This window comes from Macrobrachium nipponense, chromosome 11, assembly GCF_015104395.2.
Source record: "Macrobrachium nipponense isolate FS-2020 chromosome 11, ASM1510439v2, whole genome shotgun sequence".
Taxonomy (NCBI): Eukaryota; Metazoa; Arthropoda; class Malacostraca; order Decapoda; family Palaemonidae; genus Macrobrachium; species Macrobrachium nipponense.
The window spans coordinates 82,441,921-82,465,942 of record NC_061087.1 but is presented as its reverse complement, the minus strand read 5'-3'; the positions used below and the strand labels follow the sequence as shown (position 1 = coordinate 82,465,942).

Genomic DNA, 24,022 nt, shown 5'->3' with positions numbered 1-24,022 from the left:
GCCCGCAGGCTTTATTCGGTTGTTGCTGAAGATTAAGCTGGCTTTATGCTAGCTTGAGCAAGAGCCCGTGCTGGCATAAAGCCAGCTTAATCTTCAACAACTGAATAAAGCCAATGGGCTGCTCTGTGAGCAAGAGCCTGTGTTGGCAAAAGGCCAGCTTAATCTCGAATAAAGTTAGTTCGCTCGCTCTCCTCGTATTGCTCAGACCTCAGATGTTTATGAACACTAGTACAACATGCTCAACCGTTTTCTATGTATAAATATTGTACATTAGGTGGTTTGCTGGATTTACAAAAGTAAACGAGTATGGCTGCTTTTTTTTTTAAAGTAATATTTAACTATGTAGTAGTCACGTATCACTCTTTCTGCCCACAGCTACTGCAAAATATCTATTTGTTTCCTCGTTCTCAGGTAGGTTTTTCAACTTGTTTCCTTCTATTCGGGAAATGAAGCTGTACATAAGGCGGCGTGCAAAGGGAAGTGTAGTGTCCGTCACATACGGACGAACTATTACACAAAGGGACAGGGCTGCCGCTGTGAATGTGTTTCTTCAGATGAAAATACACGAATAATTTTACAGAGGAAACGGATTCCCAACATATATACATCAAAAGAAAGGGCGTAAAATGTTTTAAATTTTGGTTCCTGGAAGAAAAGAGAACATAATCGGTATAGAGATCTTTTACAATGGAAGGGCGAACACTCACCCGTATGTCGTCAAAAATTTCAAACTTTGCCTACCAGGGGGAATTTAGAGAAAATCTCCTCGGTGACTGATCCACATACTTACGTCAAATTTAGAAAGGATTCATAACATCTCATTCAGATCGTCAGAAAAACCAGTTTTTTGTGAAAGCAGCATATGGCAATTTAAACTACTTTTTGAAACTGACAGTTTGTTCTAGATGACTTCAGTAGTTGCCATTAACAGGTTGTCAACTAAAATTTCAATCGATGTTCAACAATCTCCTGTATATTCCATAAGTTAAAAGATTTAATTCAACTGAAGATAAACATCTTTTACTTTGGTAGCAAGTTACTTTAGTCATTTTACAATGGCTAGGGGCCTATTGAAGGCAGCAGGAGAAGACAATTCTCCAGGGCTCCGAGCCTGTGTTAACTGCATTAAGAGCATAAAAAAAACGTGAATTTAAAGAACCTTTAGATTGACAGGATGTTCCCTTTTAACTTTGAACGACGGAGCCTATTACACGTTAAAAAGAAAATACGCTTCTCTTATATTAATGCACACACCTTTTTATTTTATGAGCCAGCCAACTCAAGAATGTTTTCGACCATCCAATACGTATATCTTGCTGCAGCTCGGAAGGGTCGAGTAACTACTATCGACGCCAACTGGTGGCCAAACAAATGGAGAAACAGTCGTTCACCAGTTCTTCATTGCACTGACAAGCCTGCAACCAAATATTAACGTGATGAGGAGCCCTGGGCCTGACTTTACAAGTGTAGCGGCACCAATGACCAGAAAAATATACTAGGATAAAGCACAACTTCCTGTAGACGCAAGGGGTCAAGAAATCTTTGGCAGTCACCCAAAGATAAGACTTGACTTGCATTCTGCAGCAATTTCTATTCAGCTGTACAACCCTTTGCAAAACTGGGAAAAAACCATCAACTGATGTAAAAGATGAGAGAGACAGCTAACAAGACTAAATGCAAAGAAAGCTGGAATTCGAGTTTCAGGCCAAAAAGTGGGTGCTTCTCTGAGGTGCAAGAACACTGTAAACAACTTTTAGTAAGCCCCTGCAGTACACCAAGCAAAGTGTCCACATGGGAATAGTCCCCTAAAGAGATATAGCACTGTATATCGACATAGATTGGTTAGATTTATGGAATTTAGGCTATCAAGCCAACCACTTAAGACACTTTCAGCGCCAAAGACTGAATCGAGGGAGTTGGAGAGGTTGGACACCAAGAGAAAGGGATCCAGAAAAAGATGAAGCAAATAGACCCAAGGGTGGAACTGGGAGCAAATTCCCCTAAAAAAATGGTTATAGAGGGGTTGGACAGCTAAACAGTGGGTGCCCACTACGTAGTGGTTGAAGAAGTCGCAGACATCATTCAGTAATGCCTGAGTGCATCAGTGTGAAGGGCCCTGGCTACTAATGGACTGCTATAACTGGTATAGCAGGTGTTTGTAACACCTGTTATACCAGTTACTTCACTCATTCACATCATATGACCCTACAAGTTAAGCTGTAACACCAATCAAAATCACTCATTGGCCAAATGGGCATAACTAAGTTGATATGCAATAAGACATCAAGAGGGTACGAGTTAAAATATGGAACATTTTAAAAAAATACCAAAGCTGTCAAAATGCAAGAAAAAAATTACATGCATACTGTACACCAAATTGCAGGCATAAATTATTGACATTCTTCAGCTTCTCACTAATAACACAAAGTATCAAAGTACGTACTACATAAATTGTTACTCACTTTTAACTTACCATACCAAGATGCCTTAACATTTTCAGGTTCACCGTATAGGGTAAACAATTAAGACACTTTCATTTAGTATATTATCTAAACCAAGTTACAATTAAATTCAATGTGGTTCAATATGTTGTGTTTCAAAACTACCTTCCATGCAATAAATTGCTATCAACATTCATTACTGAAATTCATTTACTGTGCTTAATATGTTTGTAATTACCTTGCACTTCTAAAAAAGTCAACATTACATTTAATCTAACAGTTGCACCTCCATAACATTTGCCTGTGTTTGAAACAGACGATGTGTAAAAGTTGAAAAATTCCAATGAGGGTTGAAACAGATGGGATAAACAGAATTCAGAAAGAGGACTCAAATACAATTTACAGCAAAATGGAGTTCAAATACAATTTACTTCAAAATGGAGTCGAGTCCAGTTGAATATAAAATTTAGGCCAAAGGCCAAGCACTGGGACCTATGGGGTCATTCGGCGCTGAAATGGAAATTGATAGTATAAAAGGTTTGAAATGTGTAACAGGAGGAAAACCTCGAAGTTGCACCGTCAATCAAGTGTTAGATGAAGAAAGTATGAAAGGAGGTACAGTAAAAGGAATGAAAGTGGTTGCAGCTAGGGGCCGAAGGCACGCTACAAAGAACATTAAGTAATGCCTACAGTGCAGCGCATGAGGTCCACTGATGGCACTACCCTCTACGTCTACGGGGTCAACAAAATGGACAATTGGTTTTTGACTTCCAATATTTCTTACAACCATTAACTTCTAATCAAGTGTTTGACAAATTCAATACTAGGCTGAAAGCTCTAGCATAATCTTGAATCTACCCCCTTGCCTATGGATCGCATAACAAACCGACAATTAGGCTTACCTATGTAGTTACTACATTGTCTATAGGATTACATATGCCACCCCTCAAACCCAGTTTGGAGATTACTGTAATACAGATACTACTGTTAGACAGTTACAGAGTCTACAGGCTTACCTATGTAGTTACTACATTGTCTATAGGATTCATATACCACATTTCAAATTAATACAACTGTAAATGATCAGATTTTAGTCCATTCGGCTTGAAAGGATTACATATGCCACCCCTCAAACCCAGTTTGGAGATTACTGTAATACAGATACTACTGTTAGACAGTTACAGAGTCTACAGGCTTACCTATGTAGTTACTACATTGTCTATAGGATTCATATACCACATTTCAAATTAATACAACTGTAAATGATCAGATTTTAGTCCATTCGGCTTGAAAGGAAAGTTCTCATAATTAACTTGTCTTGTACATGTTTTTACTAACTTCATTTCTTATACTATCATTACACTGATCAATGTTTAGAAACCTGGATACCTTTCAAAGTATTATAAGTGGAAACAATTAATTTCCAGTCTTAGGGGTCAGCAAATTTCAAGCCAGACAAAGATCATACAACCTTTTGTGTTGTTTCAGGCTTCCCTGAGCCTTTTATATGCATCACAGACCCTGGTTTTTAACACGCTATGATAATATCTATGTAACTGCTTCTGAAACCCAACAGCAATGGCTCCAGGCCAAGGCACTTTATTCATTCAAGCTAAGGCCTACCAATGCAGAGTGTATACTTTTCCACTCCTGTCTAGCTATAGAATAGAATATAGAATTTAGGTCAAAGGCAAAGCTCTGGGACCTATGAGGTCATTCAGCACAACCAAACTGACAGTAAACAAAATGGAAGAGAATATGAACAGATGTACAGTAAATGGGATGAAAGGGGTTGCAGCTAGAGGTCGAGGGGATGCTGCGAAGAACCTGAAATAATGCCTACAGTCCACTGCAAAAGGTGCATTTGCGGTGCTACCCCTGTATGGGGTGTCTGGATAAAAATATAGTTACTGTTTTTGTCTGGTGCTGGGGAAAATGTTAGGAGACTTGAGATTACTTTAAGGCCTAGGGTTAAAACCAACCTAAAATGAAATTAATAAAACTGATAAGTTATCCTCTCAAGGTAGGGATGGTCAAAGTAACCAACTAACAACACAGGCAATAGTGCTACATAGCTGAATATTCTTGGCAGAGATTCATAGCGATCTATATGACAAGTCAATCTGCCCTAAATTTAGTTTATGACAATTATGAAACTATTTAGTATAAGAATAAATTGCTAGTACTATAATTCGAAGTGCCATTACATATCAAGTTAGCAATCCTTAATACGTAATGTCACTTAAAAATAGTTACCTAGTACTACGAATTCTAATACCTAATGTCACTTAAAAATACAACTATCTAGTATAAACTAAGACATGTAGCTGGGCCAAAAATCTTTGAACTTTCTACCATGGCTATTTATCTGCCTCAAATATAAAGTTTTATTATAGCTGGCAATTAGAGCAGATCAACAGTCCCCCTAAATGATGCAGCAGATTCTCCTCTCTCAATTTTTACGATTGCTGTAAATAGCTATCTATAACTTTCAGGATTCATGATGGATACCAGGATTCAAACACCACTGATCTTAATTCCTATCTCCTCTTGGTTAAATGAGTGAAAATTATGTCACCTTACCTTACTGCTTTACAACTTGTTGTACAGATATTAACAGACCCAACCCATATACTACCCTAAAATTTGAGAACTGTTAATACACCTACATCATTAAAAAAAATGAGCTCTCAAGATTTACATTGACACACGAAGTACCCAGGAAATATGGTACCCATACTATTATTTCTTAACCAGACTGATTATCAAGCAGTCAACACATTCCTCTGGCACTTTCCCGTTCACAATTTCATAGTGCATACTTGCACAAAACCATTGTCAGTTGGGCCAAATACACAAAGTAATTTCTGAACTTATAAAACTAACAAAAATGGCTCGACAATGCTTTGTTAATCATCAGACTACATAAATCATTGGGTTAAGAGTTACATACAATCCTTTCCAAATCCAATGATGTCACCAATTTTCTGGGGATTTCATATGCCCTTCTCTTATAGGAGAAGCATCACATTGGTTTTAGCATTTTTACAAGTTTCAGCTACTGATTTCACTGCATCTTCCTTTTATCTGTTAAAGCTAAAAAATGCACACAAGAGTTAAACCCAGTCTACTACAATCTTTCTGCTTATATACCCGTGCATAACCCATTCTACAGGCATCTACTACGTATAAGCATCTTTCACCTTGCATACTTTTACAGGCCACATGAACAGCTGTACACTTCTGTTATTACTGATTATAACAATAATGCCTAGACAAATTTATTTTGTTAACCATGACAAGAGTTTACAATTATATATAAGGAAGGAAAAGGCATCGAAGCTAAATATTAGCAAGAGATCTGTGGTTGCCTTAATCTCAAATTAATTTTTTAATTTCTCCCACAATTACACTGCCAAGCACTTTTTAGCGAAAAAAGATATATCAATATAAAGTAAGATAGTTCAAGGTCTCCATTCTATATACCGGTACATTACAGCACCCCATAACCTACATGTTAATTCTTTTTGGAAGAGTTAACTGGTTTCACCTGTGAGTTAATATTTCATTGATGCCATAGTCCCGAATACACTGCCTTCTTTACAGTCTACCAGTTGTTTAAAAGAAATACTTGCAGTATCAAAAGGATCAATGTAAACCTCCACAGTTTTGATTTCTTGAATTATTAGTCGATTCTTGGTCGAGGTCGACTTTCTGGGTATATTAATTTCTAGTTACAAACCTGAAAGACAAACTATCAGACTAACCATTTGTGATACATATTTAACAATATAAACAGATTAAACTAAAAATAGTACAAATTCAAAGTCAAAGCTAAAATAATCCCAGTTTATACTCTACAGTCACACAGTTTTGATTTTTTTAATTATTATTTGATTCTAGGTTGAGGTAGACTTTCTGGGTATATTAATTTCCAGCTACAAACCTGAAAGAAAAACTATCACACTAACCATTTGTGTTACATATTTAGCAATATAACCAGATTAAATTAAAAATAATACAAATTCAAAGTCAAAGCTAAAATAATCCCAGTTTAATCTCTCCTGTTAATTCACATTCCTAACACTTGAACTGGACAAATGCTTGTGTGTTCATCGTGTACAGTCCTTAACAATTTGCACTTGGAAAGCTTATACATCATACTGTATGTTAATGTTTTCCAAGTCGGCCCTCTGCTGAGAGAGAGAGAGAGATTTATACAACCAATGAGTGCAGACTATATAATAATTTTAAGACTATAATACTATGCCATCTAATCCTGAATATACGTACACTTACACTTATATGAAAGATAAACTTGAGTTACAGGTAATCCATTGTTCCTTGCTTAATCTAAAATTGACAGTGCCCCATTTTTTATTTCAATCATAACTTTCTCCTGCAGTTTATACATATTTTGGGACCTTCCAAATTTTCTTCCTTGCATTCTGAAAGATGAAGGATTTCAATGATGGACATTTAACACATGTTGGGCTTTCAATTCCTCAGTAGTACCAATTCTGAAAATGAATGTATGTGAGTGATCCTCCATCACTCAACTCGAACATACAATGAACCACAAAACATTTTGAGAGAGAGAGAGAGAGAGAGAGAGAGAGAGAGAGAGAGAGAGAGAGAGAGAGAGAGAGAGAGCTTCTTCTCTTGTGTGTGATAGTCATCTCTGGTATGCAAGTTAGGTTAGGATGCATCCGTGCAATTAACCAATTCTAGTGCTTCAGTTCATGCCATTGGTCTTGTTTTAAGTTCTCAAACTGGAGGCAACTTACTTCTTATTAATGCTGGGGTCACACATTCTCGTATCACGACGGCGTATGCCCACGTATGTGGATCGTGGGCATCATCGCAGTGAAATGACTTTGAACAGCTGGTAAACAGGACACGGGCTGACGGACTAAAGCCAGCACCGTAAATTGCGCCGCAAATGTACACCCAACTCAAGCATGGTCAGACGCCTACCTGGAACTGGCCCGGCAAAGTCCTACACATCCCCAAGATTTTGCGTTGCAAAGCATGGTGCAATGACTTACGCCGATAGTGTAACGTTCTATGTACTTCAACTTCACGTCTGTACCACGTCCACCGTTGTGGGGCCATAGGGTACAAAAGGGCCAGCCTGTAAACAGAACCGACTGTTAAGTGATGGAACATGTATGAGAATGTAAAAACATTGCACTTCTGAAAATCAAGGTTGTAAATTCACTTTGATAGAATTCTGCATGTACTGTAAAATATTGTATATTTTCAACAGATATAGAAAAAATTAAGTCAGACATACCATTGGTAGTCCAAACATCTTGGGTGTCTTCCGATAGACGATGTGGGGATTGAGGAAGTGGAATATGTTCAATATCCACTTCTCCCGGTCCGTCAGTTGTCTGCTCGCCCCTTGGCCACTCTTCTCGGCAGTGAGGCATCCGAAGCGGATCCTGAGGGACATGAACCACGTCCGGAGCTCGTTGCCAGTCACTGGTGGCCTAAGCGACTTGCCCTTGTCATCAAAGGCCTTCCACACCTTGGCTTTGTCCTTGTAGGCAGCCATCCCCGTGTTGTATATGAACTGGGTCTCGTGCTCGAGCCATTCACCCTCCAGCCTCTCATTTTCGTCCGACAGGATGACAGAGGTTCTTCTTACCATTGATGGCACGTCGTCCTTGATGTCTTGGCTGTCCTCCATCTCAATAAAAAATTACTACCCTTAGATCACTTGCATTACTATAATGAATTATGTGCTGCTGAGAATTTAACCAAATGGAACATGGAGGCAAGTTGTATAATGAATGAAAGCCATTTAACGTTGAGGAATTCTTCAAAATTTTAAGTTCCCATGAGAGAGAGATTGATGCCCTTTAGACATAGGACTAGGGACAGGGTAGCCTTGTAGTCCTTGACTGCTGAGAGAAATCCTTCTCTCAGTGAAGGAAGAGAAAAAAAAACGCTACTTAATGAATAGTTGCTCCAACCAGAGAGAAACCCTTTTCATGACACCAACTACAGGAGGAGACCCATTTCCCAGTAGAGATTTGCAGAGGATTTCCGAAGGTATCCAGACATCTCTGTTGCTGTTCGGTGAGAAAAGACTTTCACTTGCAAGAGATGCTGGATATCCTCCAGCTGCGAAGAGATGAGACCCAACGGACATGGGGTTGGCAAAGAAGGTTGTGCCAAGGACGAATCTCTCTCAGTGCCTCGGTTAGCAAAGCTAAAACGAATTCACAGCAGCTGCGCATCTGGTGCCTAGCCATTTTCCCTTACAACATTCCTAATTGGCTGTTGATCAGCCAACCACAGGCCTGGAAAGTTGCAAACTCGTCACTCTCTGAAAACGTCATACAGTGAACATCTTGCTCCCAATTTCATCATTAAACATCATCAAGCCAGTAATTCAAGGATTTTGATGATAAAAGTCACTATCACCCTCTCTCATATCCTAGTGGAAATCTCTATAAGAAATTGTATAATATATACTAATATAAAGGAATACTGAGGGAGATATAGAATATTAGAAAAGAATGTAGTGAAAAAAAACCAATGGGATGAATGAATTTATTCCATAAGGTATCATATCTCTCATAAGTAACAGTTTTTTTCATGTTGAGATTTCCACTACAAGATGGATATGAAGAGGGTGTCAATAATGATGTCTTATTTTTCTTTTCCCTATAAGCCTACTTAAAGTGTTGAGGGATCATGATCACAATGACGACGTCATCGACTGATCATGTGATTAGGCCGTGACGAAGATGAGAGAAAGTTTAATAGTCTTAATCTTTTGCTTGCTATTTTCATGCTGATCACCCTACCTATAATTTTTTAGTAGCATTGCATACATATTTAAATTTTAAGTTTACTGAAGTACTAAATAATTCATACATTAAAATCCTTAAATCATTGGCTAGATCATATTTAGTAATGAAATTGGGAGCGTAGATGTTCACTGTATGGCATTTTCAGTGACTGACAAGTTTGCAACTTTCCAGCCCTGTGGTTGTTTGTTTGTTTGTATGGTGCTTTTACGTTGCATGGAACCAGTGGTTATTCAGCAACGGGACCAACGGCTTTACGTGACTTCCGAACCACGTCGAGAGTGAATTTCTATCACCAGAAATACACACCTCTCACTCCTCAATGAAATGGCCGAGAATCGAACCCGCGACCACCGAGGTGGGACGCCAACACCATACCAACCACGCCACTGAGGCGCTCAGCCCTGTGGTTGGCTGATCAACAGCCAATCAGGAACATCGTGCGGAACGGGGTTGGGCACCAGATGCATGGCTGCTGTGAATTCATTATATTAGGTCTGGATACCATTCAGCATGTGGCCATTTGGGAGCCACCAGGGTAATTCTGAGGTTCTCAGTGATCATTACCCTGTTGATCACCTGATAAAGACAGAATGGAGGAAAAGCGTGTGTCAAGGTTGTCCCAAGGGTGTTGGAAGGCTTCTTCCACTGCTGCCCAAAGGTCTGGGATGACTGAGCAGAATGTTGGCAACTTCCTGTTATGCTGGGTTGCAAACAGGCCTATCACTGGACATCCCAGTGATTGAACAATCTTTCCACCACGACTGGGAGTAGAGACCACACTGTTCCTATCACCTGACCCTGGCGACTGAGTTTGTCTGCCACTACATTCCTCTTGCATGGAATATACCTGGCTGACAACTCTGTGTGCACTACTGGCCACTCATGCACCAGCACTGTCAACTGATGAAGGTGAAGGAACATCAGTCTCCCTTGCTTTTAGACATAAGCCACTACTGTGGTATTGCTGCTCTCCAGTACCATGGAGTGCTCCATCACTTTCTCCTAAAACGATTGCAGAGCCAAGAAGGCTTCCCCAAGTTCTAGGATGCTGATGTTGGAGGTGCTTGTCATTCTGATTCCACATACCTGAAGTTAGCCTATCCAGGTGTGCGTCTCATCCATCAGAGTCTGAGAATAGAAGCATCTTGGGAGGGGGTGTGTGTACTGGCACTCCTATTATGAGGTTCCTGTCGTCTAGCCATAGGGTAGATCTTGTCTCACCCCTTAAGAGGGGAATGAGAAGGGATGAAGGATCCCTTCTTTGAGACCAGAACCCCTTCATTCTCCATTGGAAAGAATGAAGGTGAAGTCGCCCTGCTTCTCCGAAGACGACAGGTGACCAAGAACGACTTGGCACATCTGAACTGGATGTACCTGAGACAGGAACCGTTGTGCTGTCTCCTTTAACTGTGCAAGTGGGCCCAAAACAATACAAGGGTGAACACCTGGGGAGCGGTCGAGTCCCTGAAACACAGGGCCCTGAATTGGTATACAGTTCCATTGAGGAAAAAGTGGAGGTACTCGTGGGAGGGCTGCGGAGGTTCTTGCAGGAGGACCAATGGATGGGTATCTGAAAATATGTATCCTATACTCCAGGATGCTCATGAGCACCAAACATGTCTTTTCCATCTTGAACAGAGTTTGGCGAACAAACCTGTTCAGGTAAGAGGTCTCCATCACCGATGCTTCTCCATGAGAAAGATTCTGCTGTGAAAAGCAGGGGACCAATCTGTCAATTTCTACAGCATAACTTTCACCTCATCCCGAAGAGCAAGATCCTTCAGTGAGCCAGGTACATACATTTGTAGATGGACGGGAAAGTTGGCGAGAGGTGAAGTAGACACAAAGGGAAGCAAATAGTCCACTCAGAGGACATTAACTATTCAGGTCTCCACTCCATGTCACTGCCATGTTGCCCAACGTCTCGACAGGCACCCCCTACTGATGGTAGCACGTGGGGAGGAATGCTGCCCCTAGCATCTTCCTCCCTTCTTACCCTTACTGTGCTCCCTGCTTGGGTTGAAGGCTGAAAGGGATGCTGTTGTGCACCCTTCCTGACAGGAGGGCATGAGGAGGCTGGGTATTCCTGCTTGTTCCCTTAATATTTTGGAGTTTCTTAGGTCCCGTAGACAGACATTATTGTCCATGCTCCTCCACTGCCCACAGATTCACTGTCTGGTGGGCTTGACAGGAAACTATCGTACCTACGGACAGGAACTGTCTATAAGGTTATTAATCTCTTCATGACTGTGTAGCAAAGGCGAAGATACAATCTTTGCTACTGTAGTTGACTATGGTCAAGCCATGAGACCATCTGGAACACTGCCATGGCAGTTGTTTCCCATGTCACTGACTCCTGATGTGAGAGGGAGATAGCCTCTGCACAGAGGTGCTCCAACAACCACCAATAACAGACCCGGTCTGAGACAAACTAGTTCTGAATCAACCTGTGCAGCTGGGAGTGACTATCAGAGGGCTAGCAGAATTTCTTCTGGCAAGGGAGAGGTGGAGGAAGTAGCATGAATGAATGGCTGGACTGCAGTGAGTTGCCTGGCCCAGATACTAGAATTCCCCTGAGCCAGGATTGGATCAACAACCTTCAACCTAGTTAGTTCGAATGAAGGTGCAGATTCCTTATGTGGTCCCAAAAAAGCTTTGAGACCTTAAGGAAACACATCATGGGAAGCCAAGGTCTCTTCCTCGTGGTTGTTGTTCTGATGAATCAGGCTAATGATCTTAACATAGACCTCTGTTGTTCAAAGTGTCCGTGTCTTTAGTAAGAAGACCTTCAGGTCCATCCAAGTCACTGTCTTCCCGATCCACTCTCTGCAGGGGAGACACCCTCCTCAGGATTTTCAGGCCTCCTCTTCACCATATGAGCATATGCCTGTTCTGATCTAAGGACCGAACTGGGGATGAAAGTGTGTGGAAGGGCTGCAAGGGTAACACGCTTCCCGATTGCTAACCCAAGATCTGTCTGCCTCTCAAGTCCCAGTATAACCCTCATGAGGCTGAGGGAACAAGTGAGAGGGGCCTAGCACCCTTCACAGACCTGCCAGAGGGCAAAGTCTTGGCAGGAGAAGAAACCCGTGAATGGTTGTCACCCTGTGGCGATGCTCATTTCACGGGTCTGGGAGAATGAATTCTGTTACATGAACATGAATGGGTGTTGTGCCTGGGGAATCAAACATGCTCACGCAAACCTGCACGAAAGCTATCCGGAGGGTAGTAAGTCCGTTCTTGTGAACATGAGCAGGGACTGCCCCTAAGTAACGCTTTTTTTCGTATATTTCCACTATAGGGTATGAGAGGATGATGATAGTGACATTGAATAACATTGATAATGCCTTATTTTTCTTTTTTACCCATATGGCTACTTCTATAGAGGGATGATGACAACTGATTACGTGACTTGGACGTGACTACAAGCAGATGAGAATAGATTAATATTCGTATTAGTTTGGTTGTTATTTTCATATTGATAGCCCTACCTATAATTTTTGGTAGCATGGTCATCCATCCATGACATTTAAGCTATGATACTGTATGAAACACAAGACGATACATAATTAATGCACTGCGTGTTATGCAAAGACTGTATTTTATCTTAAAAGATCATGTTTATTTCACAACACATTTCGGTAATAAGTTTACTGAAGTACAATTCATAAATCACTGAAATCCTTAAATCATTGGTTTGATGTCTAGTGATGAAATTGAGAAACACTACTTTTATGGTAAAACTGAGGTGTAATTAAAGATACAGGGGGAAACACTGCAGTGGATCCATAATCATCGGGTGGATCAGCCTTATTCACTCAATATTTAATTGGTGAAACAAGAATACAATTACACCTTTAAGCATACCTACCACTCAAAAGATTAAAGTTTCGTCTAAATAATGTGATATGTATATGAAAGTGCCATACGGACTAAAATAGGCATGGGAGGTCTTTGAAAAATATGTTTTCAAGGCAGTTTTTAAATCCAATATGGCGTCCACCGACTGAGGTGCCGTTCGTAACCGGCAAGGATCCAACATCTTTCCCAGTACTCATTTGAACAATGTTAGCGTACATATGTAACATTTATTGATCTTACTCAAGATTGCAGTTGTAATCAGCTCAATAAAACATTTTGTTGTCTATATTAGTGAAAGTATGAAACTTCTTATTTCCGGGGTCATGGTTTGACCTGAAATTCATTTTTACCTTGTAATCGGTGGTTTTATCCTTACTGCCATCACAACTGAAACTCCACAGTGCTTATTTGATGGTAATTATACACATTTTGGTCTTAATTCACTCCAAATTGCACTTGAACTACGTTGCTGTTCCTGGTTCCTAAGAGCTCACTCCACAAACGCATTTGCGGGCAGCACACAACTACACAGTTTATGAGGTGCAAAGCTTTATTCCCTTAATTGTTTACCTTACTCATTATTTAGTTTAACTTTACTTTGATACTTTAAAATGTTTATTTTGATTCATGTCTATTATCCCTATTTCGCAACGAAATTAACCCCCCAAAATTAAAGATAGTTCTAAAGTAGATACGAGCAGACAACAGCAAAATTTCATCGTTGTCAATTTAGTGGAGCTTCAACATATGCCGATGCATTTACAAACGGTTTCCATGAATTCTAGTTGTCATAGTAATGCAATAATGATAAAATTGCTCTATGTATATATACTACAAATATACGCTAACTTCACTTATTTCCCCAGTTTTGTGTAAGTCTTATACCCAGTTCGGTGGGTAAACACATAATTGGCAACAATGATAAACAACAGAAGAGCGCGAACAGCGCTGTAGGAACTGTTCACAGCAAAACTGTTGATATTTGAGTCAGGAATCTAGTTACTTTTTCAACAACGAATATTTTCAAATTAATAATCAATATATAAAAAATTTATGCAAATAATGACCTTATACTGCTGTTGAACTATTTAAATAATTATCCAGTGCATGCTTCATCTCTCTACCAAAATATAGTTTCCTTGGATCTGCCAAGTGGTTGGTGTCATTGTTGACAATTGTTGTGAAGAAATTGCGCCAGCATCTATGGGTACAAGTGGTGTTCAGATTTAGCACATGGAATGGAAAGTTTGACACAAGTGATTCCGCAAACATCGAGATGGCGTCAATCTTCTACATTTTTAGGGTTTTAAGTAAAAATTTCGAAAGCGTCATGGAGGTATGTTTACACTGCACATGGCTAGACATTCAGTAACCTCTGTTTAATCTTAAAATATGACCTTAATTTCTAACTTTGGAGAAAATACTTACTTTGAAAGGATAGTAGAGGTCTCAAGCTGTTGCTCTCACCACAGATGACTCGTGCCCATCTCCAGTGTCAGGACGTGTTAAAAGTACTTTTTCGGAGCGCGGATCCACACGCAGTGAAAACTGGATCAGCTAGTCCAGTCGGTTGTTTCCCCTAACTTTTGGAAGAAGTGTCGGGAGAGATCGGAGTATAGATGCTCACAATATGATGTTTTAAGAGATACTGGCCAGTTTGCAACCTTCCAGCCATGTGACTGGCTGATCACTAGCCAATCAAGAGCGTCGTAACGGAGGTTGCTGCACCAGATGCACGGGTGCTGTGAATTGCTTATAGTACTAGGCTACAGCCTGGGTGAAAAAAAAAACCGTGCGCTAATATATTCCAAAACATACCATAGGCAAAATTCTGTTATTAACATATTGGGGTACCTCAAAAATAGCTATAAGCTAGGCCGATATACTTGCCTGTAGTTAAAAATAATTAAGACAATTTTGATTCCTATATGGGGTTCCAATGGAGAAGTGTGCACCCTTCCTTCCCAACCTTCAATTATTCTATGAGCTTTGCTGACTTTTCAGCGGATTTGATAAAGCCAACCCTATATATTGTAACAGTTCGCACTCGGATATTTAGGTCTATTCTATAAACTTAAATGACAAATTTAAAGTGAACTAGGTGGTACTAAGAAACATGAAGTTAATGTAGAATGATTTATACTTGTGCGAATACACTTGCAATCCATAAAACAATGAAATTATTAACGCAATCAGCTGATACAGAACATTACAAACTTGATTCATGGTCCTTAAATAGCTAAACCTCTTCCATCTTCATCAATGCGGGACCTAAAATAATTTGTCATCCTTTACAAAAGCTGAAAAATGTCTTACGTGTTACAGACTGAAAGGGTTATCAACACGGTTACGAATGATAGGATGAAAACTGAAAAGGAAAGTGGGAAGTCAAACTAAATATATAAAATAAAAGAGATGTTAACCCAATATTTTTACTGTACGTAGTCCCTTCAGCCAATCAGAAACTGCCATGTGGTTGCTTTTCCTCAACTCGCCAAGAACATTTGTAACAGCTCTTGTTATTGGTCGAAGTAAGGAATACGTAGATGTTTAAAAAAAATCTATCGTGAAAACTTTAAATATTGAAGTATAGAATTGTAATTATATAATTATATTCTTTAAACAATACTATAGTATTATTTGTATTAATAAATGATGACAAAAAATGAGATTTGTTCTTATTATTTGATTGTCTTTTGGGAAATATTCTATACAAAGTCTGGTAATAGAAAAAGGGGCGGTTACTAAGGGTATGCAATGAATCATAACTGCCAATCTAATCTTAAAAGAAAAACAATTGCAATTCCAAAAAATGGAGAATTTTAATATTTTAAGCAATTGTATAAAAACATAAATAATAGTCTACAATTATATGTGCCCATAAATACGCAAGAATAATTATATTTGCGACAATCAAACTTCCTTGTAAATCTTCAACGTTGTCTTACGTGATAAAAGCATAGGCGCCAAGTTTGAAATTGATAGGTGTAAAAGAAACATTACTTGCTTTACTCAGGTGACGTTGCCTTTATTTCGGGCTATCAACGGTGTACAATGGGATAAATACCGGAGATTTTAACGTATTTTACAAAATACAGAGCGCAGAACGTTAAAAAAAATACAGGTGATATTTGAATATGTTTGCAGCGATATTTATAGTTTCTCGCAGGCAAAAGTGGTACTTTAAAAACTATGGCCATCTATTGACAAAAAATAGAAATGCACAGATTAATTTTAAATACAAGATATATAATTTTTTGTAATATAGATATATAATATACTTATATTTTTATTATAAAATTATTTAATTTTTTTACCTTAATATAAATGTTTAAAGCAGTCAACAACTTTATGTTTGGCAATACCTGACGAGGCGGAGCCCACAGGCGAAGAGGGCTCTGCCAAAAAATCATATTATAATTTTTCTGTCAATCCCCGATTTGTTGGTGCCTAGCTAATGCAAAACATAAAAAAAAGGATTTGAATTTGGATTGAGTTTTCTTTATAGTTAATCCATTCTCTTAATTTCTCTTTTACTGTCTCCTTTGGAATAAATTCTCCTATCTTTACACTTTTCATTTCTCATTAATTCCCTTTTCGTTATTATATATATATATATATATATATATATATATATATATATATATATATATATATATATATATTATATATTGCTACTTTCAAAATGCATGTTTCTCCTCTTTGAAATGTCATGTAGATTATGCAACATTTTTTCAGATTCCTAGATAGCTTAGAATAGGATGTTTTAAAATGTGTGTTCAGATTTCGCATTAACGTCTTGTAAAAGAATATATATATAACGTAAAAAGAGAGAGATCTTTGTCTTTTCAAAGCTGCAAATGTTTAACTTTTATGTCGACAATTTAAGATTAAAGTCTGCGAGATCTGTTTGCTTCCCTGCTCTGTCAGCGCGTTTGATAGCGAGCTCGTTGTCATCAAAACAAGTCAATTTTAATTGTCGCCCAGCCTCCGTCTCAATCGAGTCGGGTACGTCTTTTTTTTTTTTTAACAGACTCGTCTGGTACGTGTATATCTTTGTCAAGTCCCACGTGGGTGTTGCACATTATGTAGGTAAGATTGCATCAGATTTCAGAACTTTCTGGAAGCTTTCGTACCAAGAACGTATTTGTCATCTGCCTAGCCCAGTTTCCATGAAGGAAGAGATTTAATTCTATCTTAAGACCTCGAGGCAGTTAGATCTCTCTCTCTCTCTCTCGACATCGAGATTATATTAACATAACGTAAATTTGGTCACTCGTAACTTGTGAGAATTTAATATTTGATATTTCTTAGAGTTTATTTATTATTATTTAGTTTCTTTTGTGGAATCTGAACAAACATTTCGTAACGGCGCCTGGTTTTTGTGAAAGTGTAATATACAAGCTGCAGCTAAGGAAGAAAGAAATTGGTATACCAAGGTAAAGAGTTGTATATTTTTATTAGTTGCAACTAATAATTGTTAGGAACAGTGAATAACTAATAATGGATAGGGAGTGTGTTTAACTAATAACGGATAGGAATTGTGTTTAACTAATAACTAAAAGTTAATGGGAAAAGTGTTTGGTTAGGTTTACGAAGGTTTGGTAAAAACTGTTGGTTACAGTGTTTTTGGTTACAGTGTTTTTGAGTGAAAAAGATTTACACTTTTACACATTGCTGACTTTTTTTGTGTTTGTGTCTGTTCCATTGTTTGTGCACTTATTCATTTTCTTATTGAAGTGTCTTTTTATTTCATATTTTCGTTTGCATTCACAATTTAATTGACTTAGTTATTTTCATTGCTTTATCATTACACATTTAAATTTAACACTTGTGAATTAATTTGCATTTACTTAGAATTCTTTTCAAGTTTTATTGTTGTTTAGTACTTGTGAATTAATTTCAAATTTTCAATTATTGCCTAACACTTTTGAATTTTGATTGAATTAATTTTCTTGAATTTTGTGATAAATTAATTTTGATTTAATTTTACTTAATTTGATTCAAGAATTAATTAAACTTTACTTTGTTTTCAAGTAACAGTAATTTTCCCTGATATTGTGAATTTCACTTATAAATTTTGAATTTAATAATAAATTTTTGTATTTAAAATTTTTATAAGTGTTTTCGTTATCTTACACCAGTATAATTATATTTGATTATGACTATATTTATGATAGGTAGAAACATAGAGTGGTAATTTATTTGCTTTCCTTCAATTTAATTGAAATGACTTAGAACCAGGGAAGTACTTAGACTTCTGAAATCAGGGAAATACTTAAACTTTTAAAGTTGTTGAAGGAGTGATGCCCTTTGATTAATTTAATTACTTACAAGATACCTCACACCTGTTTTGTTTTGATGACTTAGTCTGATTTTCTGCAATACTGGTAAGTGTTAAGGGTGGGATCACTGTTGCCTTTAGAGTATTCAGTCGTTTAAACATGTTATGAGGATTCAGGCGTCTGGCTTTTTGTGAGGTAATGTTTGATGCATGGTAACCAGATACTTGGCACTTCGTAACAATATATATATATATATACATATATATATATATATATATATATATATATATATATATATCTATATATATATATATATATATATAATATATATATCCTCTCGAAGTATTTTACATCTATTTGCTTGCGAGCTATTGCTTTTAAAAGGTTCGGAAGAACCGAAGAAAACTCATTCATTCTTTTCTTTGTTGATCATTAATGCTCAAAGCATAGAATATATATATATATATATATATATATATATATATATATATATATATATATATATATATATATGTGTATGTATATATATATATATATATATATATATATATATATATATATATATATATCAGGTGTGAGGTCATAAATTGTTACATAAAATTATGTGCAATGCCCCAAATCGCTGAATTGCTTTTCTGAAACCTCACCTTTGCTTAGAGCATTAATGATCAACAAAGAATGAATGAGTTTTCTTCGGTTTCTTCCGAACCTTTTTAAAAGCAATAGCTCTCAAGCAAATAGATGTAAAATACTTCGAGATAATTTAAGCAAATGCCAAGTTTTTTTCCTACCAGTTGTCATGGAGACGAAAAAATGACGCAAGGGAAAGATGAAAACAGAGTGGCTGCCAAAAAGGCCTCTTTACCGACTTGTGTTGATAATGATTTTTGGAGAATTCTTAGTTTACGACCGTCTGTGATAAGTTTATAGAGGGGAGCAATTTTTTCATGTAGTCTTCCTAAGTACGATGAGTTTCTCTCTTCTTTCACCTCTCTTTCGTTTCTCTCTTTCATTTTTCATGATTCACTAAAGGGTAGGTACGTAGATTGCGTGCACTATAAATCAGAGAAATTTTCTTCCCACTGGTTCATGTGTGAGAAGGCCAACGAGGCTGTTCTCCCCTCCCTTAACTAAAATGAATATAGAATTTAGGCCAAAGGCCAAGCACTGGGACCTATGAGATCATTCAGCAAGGGAATGAGAATTGACAGTAAAAAGGTTTGAAAGGTGTAACAGGAGGAAAACCTCTCAGTTGCACTATGAAGCAACTATTAGGAGAAGGTGGAAAGTAAAATGGAAGAAAGAGTATGAATGGAGGTACAGTAAAAGGAATGAGACAGAGAATTACATGGCGAGATAAAGTGAAGGAAGATATAGAGAGAAGAGGTTTGGTGGAGGATGATGCCTTTGATAGAAGGCAGTGGAGAAGGCGCATCAGGCAACCGACTCCTTAATGTAGGGACAACGGTGGGGAAGAAGTACAATAAAAGGAATGAAAAGGTTGTAGCTAGGGCCCGCAGGGACGCTGCAAAGAACCTTAAGTAATACCTACAGTGCACCGCGTGAGGTACACTGACGGCGCTACCCCCTTACGTGCCCCTCCCTTAACGTTCTTGTTTCCCGGGGCACCCTCGGCTTCACCATCACTGTATTAACAAAGCCTCTCCACTAGGTATTGTGGCTTAACAGACAGAGCAAATGCCGGCAGGTTACCAGTAACCCTTCGCCATTACTGTCACGGTAATGGCACTATTGCACTCCTCTCCAACTTGGCTCCTTTCAAATAATGAACTAGCCGGATGATCTCAAGTCCTTGTCAACAACAAGTGTTCTAATTTAAGAAATCCTTGAACATTACAGTCAAGATGCAATAAATCGATGGCTTGGCGAAGGGACTGTCTTCCAAACTCCAGATAGTGATCAAAGCTGGAGATTTTTGCAAAAGACTTAGCACTGGAACGAGACTTCTCTTAGAATGATCATTAGCCAGAAAGCAGAACAGAGCTTCCACCACTCCTGCCCATTGGATAAAACTTTTAGCTTACCTCAAGAACTGTAGGGCTGTTAACATCCCGCGACGGATTGATAAAACTACCCCTGCCAAGGATTTAAAGAGGAGTGACGCCATTTCCACGTTTCAATACCTTGAAGTGCTATATCCCCAATGTTACACTAGAACGATGTTTATTTTATTTTCCAAACACATGCTAAGCTAACTACACAGAAGAAAATGACACAGCAGAAAAGAATTCGATGATACGGGAAATTCAAAATAAAGCAGAGGTACAATAATCTTTTAGAAGACGTAATGGTACCAAGGAAAAAGGCGAACACTCGAAAATGATGGCCCCATAATAGTGTAACCACAACCAAAGACAGCCTGGATTTAATAAGATTAAAGCTTTAAAGGCAATACTGAATTTCAGTCGTGGATACACTTGTGGTAAAACTATTATAAATATATATAATAGTTTTTTCCATACATTAATATTATTACAATGAAATTCTGTCCGCGACATGAGTAATATGTTTATGACTAACATATAAGCTCTCGTAGACACCACCCCATTCCCCATCCACCTTCCAAAAACGAAAAAATGAATTTCTCCAAAATATTGTAAATGTGTTTCATCACACTACAATCAAAAAATGGCAAAACTTTTGCAACGAAAACAAATTTTCTGCGTACTCAAGGAGTGAATGCGTCAACATTACTGAAAATCGTTGTCAACTGAGACTATTTAGTTTCTTGGTTCTGAGCTGTCGCGATGACAACCTATAAGCAGTTCGCTCCTCTGGATACCCAGAGCAACAACTGAATGTTCCATTGAGGAGTGAGAGATGTGTATTTCTGGCGATACAAATTCACTCTCGACGTGGTTCGGAAGTCACTTAAAGCCGTTGGTCCCGTTGCTGAATAACCACTGGTTCCATGCAACGTAAAAACACCATACAATCAAACAATCAACAACTGAATGGTTCGGTTCTTCTTTATGGCTCACCTGACGAAATTTCTTAACTCTTTATATTCTAAATATGTGACACAGTTGCCTTTATCATTAAAAAAAGATCATCACAACAGAACGTCTTCATCGGCCTCTTGTGGGTGTGAAAATCGTGACGTCACACTTACGTTTCTCCCATCTGAAAATATATCTGATTATGATTTTGTTTAGTACTATGAACAGCTTGCAGTCAGATATGAAGCTCATGAAAACTTGTGCATCAATCGTCTGCCATATTGCTTTCGTATACATTTCGAGAAATGTGTCTTGGAACCCATCTTGGAACTTGCTGGGAAAATGTTTTTATTTCCGTCTGTTGCCAACCGATTCACAGATTTCTAGGAAATGTACTTCGCCGAGGTTGTGCTGCGTTTCGTTCCCCAAATCGCGAAGCTAATCCTGTAAATACTGAAGAATAAGAATTTTTCCCCTGCTAACCTTAGATCTAATTTGCATTTGAAATATTTCATCGCACCAGGAGGCGAATGAATCACTAGATTGGCATAACTGACTTTACAAACTTAAGTATATCTTAGTTTAACCAGACCACTGAGCTTATTAACAGCTCTCCTACGGCTGGCCCGAAGGATTCGATATTTTTACGTGGCTAGGAAACAATTGATTACTTAGTTACGAGACCTACAGCTTATTGTGGGATCCGAACCTCACTATATCGAGAAATAAATTTCTAATCGCCAGAAATAATTTCCTCTTTGGCAGAGCGGGAAAGCGAACTCGGACTACCAAATCGTGACAAAAACTAGATTTAGAAAAATAATGAATCGTTATTTGCCTTCTTACTTTGGTGATGCATTCATTACATTTTCTATCGATCAACCAGACAAACCAATTAGACGTGACTGACGCCCACGATTTTCCACGAGGCAGCAATGATCTGTCATGCAGTGAAAGAAAATGACAATGATAAATCATTGGTAATGTGACACCAGATAATCAGCAGTCAGAATGCTTGGTATGACAGAGTCAGGAAAACATTATGATATAGGAAGAATTAGTTGCGATCCGAAAAATGAAATGATCGTTGGCTAATGACTAAGATAGAAGGAATGGTTTTGAATTTGGTTTTGGTTTTCATCATTATCTATATCTTTGCAAAAAAGATAAGTGCCGATGATAAGCGACAAACCCTGAAAATGAACAGTTATGACTTTTACACATAAAAGAAAAATCTACCATCTAAATTTCGGGGGAACCTATTTTAGAGTAATGAATATTTACTTCTATAGGATACCAGATATACAAGCAATAGCAAGTTCCTCATGCTCTGTGAGGTGGAATATTCTTGAAATTGCTAGGGGAACGAGTACCCTAACTCATGTAGAATTGTTGCTTAAACTGAAGGGAAATAGAAAAATTTAGTCTCGAGGATAAATTGAAAATCGCCCCACAGTAGATGCTTTTAACGAAGAGACACCAGATGTTTTGAGACTTATGGAACAAAAGTAAAAGATCAGGGCAACCAAGACTGAGAAAAGGTAAAGATTACTATCCTTTTTGGTATGTATGCCTGATGTATGCGGGAAAAGGGTGGACCAGGTTACGTGGTGTCAAGTTATCCATAGATGCATATAGAAGAATAACTATGTAAGACTAAGGAGCGTGTGGCTGACACCAAGCGTAGAAGCTAATAGAGTATGGATAGTATCTATGACTCATTTATGGTGAAGTGACGAGAAGGAAATGCAGTTTTGATGGGAGATCTGGATGTAAAAGTAGGGCCAAGTTACAAGGTATGGAGTGGCTGATGCAAATGAAAATGGAGAGAATCGCGGCCATACACTCTTGTGTGTATACAATATGAGAAGCATATTGCTGCAAAAGATGAGCATTCGTAAGTACTATACCCAGGAGAGAGCAAATGCTGAGGAAATGAGTTTGTTTACTGTGGTGGTGGCATTGATTAACTGGGAACTGAATTGGTAAACGTAATGGTAAAAGGGCTTTCCTGAAAAGAAGAGCAGAATACTCCTCTTTCTGTCCAAAAGAGCTTTAATAGTAACAAAGGCAAATATTATTTAACCTTTATACGAAAAAAGTTAGGCATGACATGTAGTTATGTAGTTTTGTTAAGGGCAATACATAAATCTCGTATTGACAGTGTTAGCAAATAGCGAGAGAAAAAGTAAGTCCCCTGCAATATATATATATATATATATATATATATATATATATATATATATATATATATATATACACACACACACATATATATATATATATACATATATATATATATATATATATATATATATATATTATATATATATGCAAAATAGAATGTTATTCACACCCAGGATTCTAAATTGAATTGCAAAGAAAACTGACCTAAAAATATGACACTAAACTAAGACGATAAGATTTTACAAGAACCATAGATTACTGTTACAACACGTACGTATGTGATCATGATGTAAAGTAAAAATCACAACTAAAACTAATTTTTCCTTGTTTAATTTGAATAACAGCAGTAAAGTTAAATGAATTGTCAGTGTGATGCCAATTTATAATACCAAATCAAATCTATCACTTTAGTAGCATCCCGGAATCGTCTACTTGTTACCGCCTACGTTTTGTGACCAAGG

At 37.9% G+C, this 24,022-nt stretch overlaps 1 protein-coding gene across 1 annotated transcript; it reads right to left on the bottom strand.

The window, feature by feature from the left end:
• Positions 1–7,521: 7,521 nt before the first annotated feature.
• On the bottom strand, positions 7,522–8,136 carry LOC135209241 (uncharacterized). Its single transcript, XM_064241937.1, has 2 exons — positions 7,738–8,136; positions 7,522–7,575 (listed from the first exon to the last, which is right to left on the bottom strand). Exons 1-2 carry the CDS (start codon positions 8,134–8,136, stop codon positions 7,522–7,524), a joined length of 453 nt encoding a protein of 150 aa, XP_064098007.1.
• Positions 8,137–24,022: the final 15,886 nt, after the last annotated feature.

What these genes read in the sequence shown, in the direction of transcription:
- LOC135209241 (XM_064241937.1), bottom strand. Translation starts at nt 8,136, where the DNA reads ATGGAGGACAGCCAAGACATCAAGGACGACGTGCCATCAATGGTAAGA. An exon ending in AGATGTTTGGACTACCAATG is followed by an intron (nt 7,576 to 7,737) that starts GTATGTCTGACT and finishes TTCTGTTTACAG; the next exon opens with GCTGGCCCTTTTGTACCCTA.